Here is an 11,723-nt window from a genome sequence, read left to right on the forward strand (position 1 = left end):
GTCGTCAAAAAAAAAATCAACTTTTGGCCACCATACAATGTATAAATGCAAATATTCGTAATAGATCGCATACATCTAGATAGATATTCAGGTGCACTTGAAAGCACGGACCTCGGAGAAGCGCCTCACTTAACGAACGTAAAGAAATTCCGTGGCCGTAGGTTTGTCGCTCTACGTCTTACTAAGCGGACGTCAACAACAATTTAACTGTCGGAGGTGACAAAGAAATAAGTACTGTGTAACGATAGATCTACAATCAGTTTGCTTCCAACTGTGAAGCTAAACATTACACTACTTCTAAAATGTCATCTTTACGTAAGCTGGTACTACTTCAGAACTGCAGAAAGAAGACCATGCCTGAGCAGTATTTGAAATTTTGCTTGAACGAAGAAGAAGACCTGTGGCTGATCTGCGAAGACACGACCACCAGTGATGGACGTCTCCAATTTTCCGTAAGACTTGGCTCCACCAGGTTGAACTCAGCATGTCTGGTGGAGCTGGAAAAGCAGCGCAACGATATTATCCAGGGTTTCGCTTCCAAGAAGGCCAAGAAAATATTCAAGAGCCCGAGTATATTGGTGAAGTTGGCAGTTGACCAGCGCAGTGGAATATTTGGACTTCTGTTCTGGAGTTCTGGTGCCAAGACATTGACCTGCTTAACTCTGGATGCATTCCAGAGCATGGCTGAGCGGTTGGTATCTATTACTCAGTATCGAGCTTTGTTTAAAAGAAAAAACAAGATGATTACCATGCTGAGACATCGAAAAGCTGGAAATGATCAACCTAATGAAATGACCAGCATGTCATCGAAAATATCGTCAATGGAGCTTGATTAAACTTACTAAAAGTGGATGTGTAGTGAACAGGTACCATAATTTCTGTTTAATGAATATGTATTGTGTTTAATAAATTTATACCTCTTGGTGAAGTTTAATCAGAAAAGCTTGTTTAGTTCATTTTATGTCCCTGTAATGTGTTTCATTATTATTATTATTATTATTTTTTTATAATATGTTTCCTTATATTAAAATTTTTTTTTGGTAATCCTCAGACTAAAAAATCACATACAATACGCTTTTTGCTAAATACTGGTATTCTAGATTAGATATGTTCCAAAAACTTTTTTTTTTAATAGTAATCAATTAACAAAATTAAAATTGGGCTTTTGTTAGCATCAAAAAAAGTAAAAAAATTTTAGTTATTGTAACGAAAAAAGACCTTACATGATGTATATAAAAATGAATGTAAGTATTCTTTGGTTCCCGTTTTTTATAAGATTAGATTTTCTAACTCAAGTCTAATCATTTAATATGATTTCTAAAATAAAATTAATTACGTAGTTTCAATTTAATTTCCAGTAAATTTAAATATATTTCTTTGTGAAAAAATTTTTAGAACTTCAAACTTAAATTTCTATTTTCCATAAACAAAAAGCGTTTTATAACATACAACGTTAACTGAAATAGTGTGACGAATGTCTAGTTTGAATGTAAGTCGCAGTATCAAGTTGGAAAACTGCATGATCTATAGATTGACAAAATTTTCTAAGAACTACTTACACACTTTCAGTAGATTTTTGAATAACTTTTTCCTTTGCTTAGAAATTTAAATGCACAATTACCACAGTAAGTCATTAGTGGCGCTTATCTCGCAATGACAGTGCGTCTTACGCAGATGATATGAGTTTGTCCTTGTATAAAAACTTGAGGTTAGCAGTAAAGATATCTGATAGTTTATCTACCTCAAAATATATAATATTTAGATTTAATTTCTAAACAAACAATAACTGAATGACCGTTTTATGATTCATAAATGCTGCAAAACTATATATAGACGTACGATCGAATATATTTCTGATATTTGAATCAGCCTCGTTTTTCAATAAAAGTTCCTTTCCCTTAATTTGAGAAATACAAAAAGCCGTACTTTGCTATTTTGATCTTTAGTTCCCAAAAAGTAGAAACATTAGTAAGCTTTTGATTTCGATAAAATATTACTTGATTTCTTTCTGACTGCTAAATGCAATGCTTATTTAATAAATAATACTTCTTGCTTATGTACGTATCTATGTTAACTAGTAATTTTAGTATAGGTGTTCTATAGTCGTCTGTCACCAGATTTTCATCATCAACGTCATTGTAGACTACGTATAATGGTGTTTTTAATGATTGATTTCACTCATTAATGAAGTTAAGAGTTTTTATAACAAAACTATTAACAAATATAAAAAAAATATCTTAAACAACTATTACATATATGAATAAAAATAAGATTCGTAAGATTTTTGAAACTAACAATTGTATGAGTACTTATAACGTCTCTAATTTCTGTAATTATTTATAGATGGAATTGAATATTGAAAAATTTAGATTATTGCTAATAATTACGTATCAACAATATAAGCGTAAATCGATATTAGTTATAATATGAGGTTTTAAAATATGGAACCCAGAATATGTACATACTTATCAAAAATATTGTCATTGAAAAAGTAAAATGTGTATGTATGGAACATGGTGTAGCTTTTTATTCTTCTCCTCATAATATATCTATTCCCTTGGGAGGTGATTTTTTCTTGAATAGTCATCAAAGGGTGACGCACACAAGTTATAATTATTACCTATTACAGCTCAAATTGCACTTATAGTTTTAAATCATTTAGCTAAGGGATCGTTCTCAGTAGAGCAGCGTATCTAGAGTATATTGGTGAAGTTGGTAGTTTACCAGTGCAGTGTTATATTTAGGCTTCTGTTCTGGAGTGCTGTTGCTGAGAAAGCGGTTGGTATCGTCGCGCGGTGATTCTCCGGAGGACCTCTTTTCGTTTTTTTTTTCTCCCATGTACATATACATTCACTGTGGTTTAAGATTTCAGAGTCTTCACTAGCTTATTCATCGTCATTTGCACAGGTTACCTGTACCGCCGACTCTGTCGAATGAGAATCGGTAGATGCCTTCGTTATAATACGCTAAAAGTGGGGCTAATATATTACACCGTGGTTCCTTTCTTATTCGGTGTCGGGACGGATGGTGACTTGAGCCTTTGAACGTATAGCTTATTTTACGGCTTGAAGAGGCAGAATAATGCACTACCTTGTGCGCATTGTGCTATTGTGGTAAAAGGAAATACAAATCGCTTGACTTACATCAAAACTGCGTAAATACGATCGGCTGCAAAACAATGAGAACAATGTATCAGAAACACCTAGTTTGACCATCGATGTTGAGATATTTTACTGATATTGTGATATTTTTTCATGTGTCTCAACATAGGGTGCAAAGTACGTCAAATCAAGGAATTGAAGTATTATGGCAGTTTGAGAATCAGGCATAAAGATTATATCACGCAAAAATGTAAATAGACTCTTTCGAAATAGAAGACATCGAATTTTTGCTTTAAAATTTGGTTTGTTGATAAGAATTCCACGATGCCATATCTAAATAAATATTTTATTTAAAAACATAAAATAAAAAATGCCACACCTAATTCGCTGCAAAAAAAAGGCACTTCAGCCTTATTTAGGAACTCCTGTAATTATTCGTCTTAGACGTATTTCTTAAAAATAGTTTTAAAATAATTTTATTGGTAAATTGTACACAACAGTGAAAAACAACGTCACAGTGCTAAAAAAACGTAGCTTATTGGTGAGAAATGAAGGTAGAATGAGAAATTCAGATGAGTGTAATGGTTTAAAACAATTTAAAAAAGAGACTTATCGTCATTGATAAAAGTGCCTTCAATTATCACGTGTATAGAAAGCTAAATTTAAACTTTGTATAATCCACCGATTTTTTTTTAGCTGTATAAATGCCCAACCATCTTGTCAAAGGGGTTCAACACAATAGGGCTAGGAGGCAAGGCTAGTAGTGGGGGTTTAGTAAGCGTGGTTTTGGTGGGGGGTAGGGTAGGTAATGCCCCCTACGACCGAAAGATTAAACGATTTTTAATGAAAATCCGAATTTCAGAATTGTTCCTCGATCAAAAAAAATAAGCTGGAAGATTTCAGTACATATAACATAATTTAATACAATTCAATATAAACGAACTGGCCTTGTTTTAAAAATATTTGTACTATTTAAAAAAAAAGAAAAAAAAAGAATACAAGGAAAATTATTCAACTTCAGCGAAATAACCAAAAATTTTGTTTTTCTTTTAGTACTTGATATGTACAAGGTACTTATTAAATCAATTACTTAATTTTTAGACTTTAAACAACCCTGCCAGAACCGTTATACATTGTATTGGTGTAATGGCACATGTGTGCTCGTGACCGATCAAGGATTTTTTCACCTAATGTATGTTGATTTCCTTAAAATAAAACAAAAGGATATTTGAGTTCAAAAAAGTTGATTGGTTCTCATTCAACGCGTTTGATAGTTAGATAAAAAGTTGAGGTTAAAAATAAATTCAAATTAGAAATGAAGCTAACTTATTAAACGTTAGAAATGCTTTGTGAAGTGGTGCGATTTTATAACACCTATTTATTAAACTCGAAGCAATATATAAATAAAATTTATAACAATTTTACGACGAAATACCTATACGAGTTGATACTAAAAATTTTAAGCTCTGAAATAATAATTGAACAACTAATCGTGTTAATCCTGAATAATTGTAAGTGTTTAAAATCTAAGTTAATATATTTATTACTTAATAATGTATCGCTTATCTTTGGACCTAATTTTACCTAAATTAGAAAACAGTTATCAAAGGGTGACGTGCACTAGGGCACACCTCACATTCCACTAATAGTTTTAAAATGATTATGTTTAACAATTACTAACAAAGTTTGTAAAAGTTAATGTTAGTTTTTGTAAGTAGTAATTTTGAGTACACATACACAAGAGACGAGAAACAGATCATACGGTAAACGATATGTAAGAGGAAGGTTAAAAACCGGGCAACTCTACAAGGTAAAAGATTAAACACTCGACCAAGCACCAATACTCGACCACAGTAATTATGTTATCTGCACATAAGCGAAGTGAAATTTTATCCTCTACACATGCGCAGAGATAAAAAATGAACCTCGATTAAGGTGATCCACTTTTGGAGTAAAAAGGTACGTTTGTGAATTCTTTAAGATGATTTTATCTTAGAAGGTTATCATTTTTTATTTGCATAACAATAAAGTTGAAAGGTTGGTTTATGCTATCTAACAATTGCAGTGATGAATTTTCATAAATATTTTTTTTTCTTGGTCAATAAGCCAAAAAATTGTGTAGAGTGATCAAGTATTGGGTCCTTTACATGAGTTTATATAGGTGCGAACGGACTCGATGCAACAGAAAAGGTGGATAGCAGACGGCACTAAAAAAATGATATGCACATGCGTCTGGTCGTCAAAAAAAAAATCAACTTTTGGCCACCATACAATGTATAAATGCAAATATTCGTAATAGATCGCATACATCTAGATAGATATTCAGGTGCACTTGAAAGCACGGACCTCGGAGAAGCGCCTCACTTAACGAACGTAAAGAAATTCCGTGGCCGTAGGTTTGTCGCTCTACGTCTTACTAAGCGGACGTCAACAACAATTTAACTGTCGGAGGTGACAAAGAAATAAGTACTGTGTAACGATAGATCTACAATCAGTTTGCTTCCAACTGTGAAGCTAAACATTACACTACTTCTAAAATGTCATCTTTACGTAAGCTGGTACTACTTCAGAACTGCAGAAAGAAGACCATGCCTGAGCAGTATTTGAAATTTTGCTTGAACGAAGAAGAAGACCTGTGGCTGATCTGCGAAGACACGACCACCAGTGATGGACGTCTCCAATTTTCCGTAAGACTTGGCTCCACCAGGTTGAACTCAGCATGTCTGGTGGAGCTGGAAAAGCAGCGCAACGATATTATCCAGGGTTTCGCTTCCAAGAAGGCCAAGAAAATATTCAAGAGCCCGAGTATATTGGTGAAGTTGGCAGTTGACCAGCGCAGTGGAATATTTGGACTTCTGTTCTGGAGTTCTGGTGCCAAGACATTGACCTGCTTAACTCTGGATGCATTCCAGAGCATGGCTGAGCGGTTGGTATCTATTACTCAGTATCGAGCTTTGTTTAAAAGAAAAAACAAGATGATTACCATGCTGAGACATCGAAAAGCTGGAAATGATCAACCTAATGAAATGACCAGCATGTCATCGAAAATATCGTCAATGGAGCTTGATTAAACTTACTAAAAGTGGATGTGTAGTAAACAGGTACCATAATTTTTGTTTAATGAATATGTATTGTGTTTAATAAATTTATACCTCTTGGTGAAGTTTAATCAGAAAAGCTTGTTTAGTTCATTTTATGTCCCTGTAATGTGTTTCATTATTATTATTATTATTTTTTTATAATATGTTTCCTTATATTAAAATTTTTTTTTGGTAATCCTCAGACTAAAAAATCACATACAATACGCTTTTTGCTAAATACTGGTATTCTAGATTAGATATGTTCCAAAAACTTTTTTTTTTAATAGTAATCAATTAACAAAATAAAAATTGGGCTTTTGTTAGCATGAAAAAAAGTAAAAAAATTTTAGTTATTGTAACGAAAAAAGACCTTACATGATGTATATAAAAATGAATGTAAGTATTCTTTGGTTTCTGTTTTTTATAAGATTAGATTTTCTAACTTAAGTCTAATCATTTAATATGATTTCTGAAATAAAATCAATTACGTAGTTTCAATTTAATTTCCAGTAAATTTGAATATATTTCTTTGTGAAAAAATTTTTAGAACTTCAAACTTAAATTTCTATTTTCCATAAACAAAAAGCGTTTTATAACATACAACGTTAACTGAAATAGTGTGACGAATGTCTAGTTTGAATGTAAGTCGCAGTATCAAGTTGGAAAACTGCATGATCTATAGATTGACAAAATTTTCTAAGAACTACTTACACACTTCCAGTAGATTTTTGAATAACTTTTTCCTTTGCTTAGAAATTTAAATGCACAATTACCACAGTAAGTCATTAGTGGCGCTCATCTCGCAATGACAGTGCGTCTTACGCAGATGATATGAGTTTGTCCTTGTATAAAAACTTGAGGTTAGCAATAAAGATATCTGATAGTTTATCAACCTCAAAATCTACAATATTTAGATTTAATTTATAATCAAACAATAACTGAATGACTATTTTATGATTTATAAATGCTGCAAAACTATACATACACGTACGATCGAATATATTTCTAATATTTGAATCAGCCTCGTTTTTCAATAAAAGTTTCTTTCCCTTAATTTGAGGAATTCAAAAAGCCGTACTTCGCTATTTTGATCTTTAGTTCCTAAAAAGTAGAAACATCAGTAAGCTTTTGATTTCGGTAAAATATTACTTGATTTCTTTCTGACTGCTAAATGCAATGCTTATTTAATAAATAATACTTCTTGCTTATGTACGTATCTATGTTAACTAGTAATTTTAGTATAGGTGTTCTATAGTCGTCTGTCACCAGATTTTCATCATCAACGTCATTGTAGACTACGTATAATGGTGTTTTTTCATGATTGATTTCACTCATTAATGAAGTTAAGAGTTTTATAACAAAATTATTAACAAACATAAAAAAAGTATTTCAAACAACTATTACATATATGAATAAAAATAAGATTCGTAAGATTTTTGAAACTAACAATTGTATGAGTACTTATAACGTCTCTAATTTCTGTAATTATTAATAATTGGAATTGAATATTAAAAAATTTAGATTATTGCTAATAATTACGTATCAACAATATAAGCGTAAATCGATATTAGTTATAATATGAGGTGTAAAAATATGGAACCCGGAATATGTACATACTTATCGAAAATATTGTCATTGAAAAAGTAAAATGTGTATGTATGGAACATGGTGTAGCTTTTTATTCTTCTCCTCATAATATATCTATTCCCTTGGGAGGTGATTTTTCCTTGAACAGTTATCAAAGGGTGACGCACACAAGTTATAATTAATACCTATTACAGCTCAAATTGCACTAATAGTTTCAAATCATTAAGCTAAGGGATCGTTCTCAGTAGAGCAGCGTATCTAGAATATATTGATGAAGTTGGTAGTTTACCAGTGCAGTGTTATATTTAGGCTTCTGTTCTGGACTTCTGGTGCTGAGAGAGCGGTCGGTTTCTATTACTCAGTATCGAGCTTTGTTTAAAAGAAAAAACAAGATGATTTTAATGCTGAGACGGCGAAAAGCTGGAAATGATCAACCTGGTGAAATGACCTTTTTGTCATTGAAAATGTCGTCAATAGAGCTTGATTAAACTTACTAAAAGTGGACGTGTAGTGAACAGTTACCATAATTTTTGTTTAATGTATATATATGCCATGTTTAATAAACTTATACCTTTTTGTGAAGTTTAATTAGAAAAGCTTATTTAGTTCATTTTATGCATGTCATGTACTAATGATAAATTATATGAGAATCCTATGTCATGAACCATTGTTCTTTTATTGTTCAAGTAGTAGTTTCCGTCATATCTATTTAGTTATACGATGTATTCTGTGTTAACAAAAAAGTCGAAGCTTGAAATTTGGTACAGAAAAAAAATTGAGATACTTAAGTTACGTCTTACCTATAAATATATTCACAAGTTAAAATAACAAGACTTAATTACTAGATTTAATTTAATGAATAAGTGTCTATTACTAAGTGTAAGTAAGACATTTATACTACAAAATATTTATTCATTTTTGCTTTTCTTAAATGCTTTCTTATCTCTCTAGGGCGCAGACATAGCCGTTTAAATACAAACGTTATCGTACGACGTATATAGTCTAATAAATAAACCAGGAAAAAGTATCAACAGTGGAAAAGTTAAGAAACAGCACAGATTTCGATGAAATTTTTTGTCACGTGTTTGTAGGATTCCAAGAAACATTTAGTGAACCTAACATCGTCATCGAACAGCATTTGGCCTCACCTATAGAGGCATTTCCATTTAAAAACCTATCCGTATCTTGGAGGTGGCTATAAAGTTTTTTGAAGTGAAGCTTCTTACGTAGGGCCCTTAGTGGACGAAAATAGGGGATAGTGTTAAACTTTTTCTTGCCTCCTTCGTTCCTGTTCGTCCCCCCACTATCGTATGCTACCTTGACAGTATACTCTTATAGGGTAGCTGTTATAGGGTGGCTGCCAAATTAGGATTAAAAAGTATGACAAAATAATCCATGTCAATAAAACTATAGGATTGATAAAAAACTATATAAGGAGCAATCGTGCAAAGTTTCAACTCATGTTATAATATCTTTTACAGATATAAACGCTCAAATGCTTATCCTTATATTCAAGGTACCGGTAATGTCTTTACCCACAAAAAAATATATTAACCAGGCAACGTTCTTAAAGAACGTTGTCCAGTTTACGCAAATAATAAAAAATTTACTTGAAACTTTAAAGTATGGTAGATCAAAGTATTCTGCAGTTATTTCTAAATGACAAATTTTTTTTTTTTTTTCAATTCGTAATTCTGTACGTTTTTCTATACAGTATTACGTATGGCATCATCAATACAGAACTTCTTATGTAAAGCCATATATTTAAGACCACGTAGAATCATAGAGATAAAAAAATAGAGAGCACTAAACCCACGTAACCCTGTCTGTCGATGTTTTCATTGGTGCGAGAGCGACCGGTGTAAAGATTCTCTGTGGGTTTCTTTCCAATCACAGGAGTTAGCTAGAGACATGCAAGGTATTTTTGCAGCGTTCTCTCTCACACTGTGGGACACAGCTTAGTATAGGGTTGTGGGTGTTAAGCGCACTCTATTCTTATATCTCTATGCTAAGAATTCTGTACGGCTTTCTTGAAATAATTTCACATACAATTCTGTCATCTTTTTTTTTAGGTGGGTAGCCTAGTTGAAATTTCCGGTCGGAAATGTGTCAACATCCTAAGCGGCGCAAGGATCTAAAAGTACATAACTGAAAGTATATAAGCCAAGACGGCAACAGTACTCGCGATCAATTTTTATAAATGTAGAAGGAGCAATTGAAAAATAAAAAAAAAATTAAATTAATGTTTCATAGCCAAAAAATTGCCAATATAATTAAAAAAAAATAGTTTTTTTTATAAAATCTTTATCGAAGCTTCGCTTCTTCCATGGGTCCCACAACCCATTATTTTTTTATTTTTTTTTTTATAATGCTAATTTGGACTTAATATTTTGGTACAAAAATTGGCAAACTAAGTATTTATCAGCAAAACTCTTTACTCTAGGTGATAATTTTATTCACTTATTAGGAATCAGACATCAGATTACACAGATTAAATCACGTATTTTGAAAATCGTGCAATTTTTGGAAGGAAAATCTTTTTTGGAGTAAAATTGGCTAGCTAAGTATTCATTGCTAAAATTATACTCTTTAAAGTTATACATACAAACTTCTACATTTATAAAAAATACGTGACGTAACCCATGCCATTTGATTTCTGATTCTTAATCAATGACCAAAATTACTACCTACAGTTTTGATGATAAATACTTAGTTGAACTTCGGCATTGGTGGCCCCACTTAAGATGTGCTACGTGCTCGTAGCCAATGTCGATGGGGTTGAACAGAAGGAGTTTAACGTTGGGTGGTTGAATAGCCCTATTTCCACCCAGAAAAAATTCTTACATTTATCAATGAAAATTTTTGTCCACAATGAGATTTGAACCCTAACTATCGAGATTAGAAGGCAGATATTTTACCTGCAGATCCATTATGTGACTTACGTACTATTTCCTTCTTTCGCTCCGTTTTTTACGAGACTACTCCAAATTAGGTAGTGATAGCGTTGATGTTAACGGAACGTCGATATCTTACAAACTCTAAGAGCAAATCAAAATTTTGCAATTAGCATTCAAATTTGGCTGATACATAGCTCAGAAGATTAAAGATTATGTCTTAACAATATTTCATTGCTATGCAGCATGTTCTAAAAGATGCTATACTTTAACAAAACAGCCTCCAAAACGCATCCACGTTTGTAAAGTCTAGCTAAAATTTTTCAAATCAACCTTATACGGGATCTTCATTACGAAGCTCATACATGTCGTGAAAAATCCCTAAAAGTATATCTTCATAGTAATCGTAAAACACCTTTTATTATCGGATATACACTAAAAACACTATATGCAGCTTGTAATTAAACTAGTCGTTCTCAATTCACTCGTGCTCGCAGACTTGAAAGAAAAACATTCTGCAAATAATTTAATTGTATATTTGTAAAAGTTATTTATTTATGAATATTATATTATATAAACTCTCCTGGCTGTCAACCTCACCTTCAGTCGCAGTCATTAAGAGGCCAATAAATTTTAATCCCAAGTATACTCTTGGAGAGACACATAGACCCTTCGACCCGTGCCATTAGTCATAAACTTGGCATAACATAATTCTCCGCGTTTAACGGCCACCCGATCAAAGGACCGCAGTCACGCGAAAATTTAACGGCTCAGCGACGAGAGACCGAAAAAGAGCGACAGGTGCTCTCGGTCGTACCCTCCACTCGTAAAAGCCAGCGTCGGCTTCCGTTTCGAAAATTTCGGCTCATACGCGCACATCATAATATACACACGTACATAAAAATGCACACCCGCCACCCTCGTTGAATATGACTCCAAAGACAAGACCAGCAGCGTCGGGTTATTATTTTCGGCTACTGCCGATATAATACCGCGTGCATAATGCCACTGCGGACCCCTTCTCTTCTTTCCCCTTTTTCAGCGTACATAGCACCAATACG

The 11,723-nt window shown here is 32.8% G+C and overlaps 1 protein-coding gene across 1 annotated transcript; it reads left to right on the forward strand.

Annotated features, from left to right (window-relative positions):
* Positions 1-251: 251 nt before the first annotated feature.
* On the forward strand, positions 252-2,132 carry LOC149375405 (uncharacterized). Its single transcript, XM_089589009.1, has 2 exons — positions 252-866; positions 2,088-2,132. Exon 1 carries the CDS (start codon positions 303-305, stop codon positions 834-836), a length of 534 nt encoding a protein of 177 aa, XP_089445135.1. The 5' UTR covers positions 252-302; the 3' UTR covers positions 837-866; positions 2,088-2,132.
* Positions 2,133-11,723: the final 9,591 nt, after the last annotated feature.

The sequence above is a fragment of the Copidosoma floridanum genome, unplaced genomic scaffold, assembly GCF_036245765.1.
Source record: "Copidosoma floridanum isolate Cflo_tuat_1 unplaced genomic scaffold, Cflo_Japanese_pri ptg000007l, whole genome shotgun sequence".
Taxonomy (NCBI): Eukaryota; Metazoa; Arthropoda; class Insecta; order Hymenoptera; family Encyrtidae; genus Copidosoma; species Copidosoma floridanum.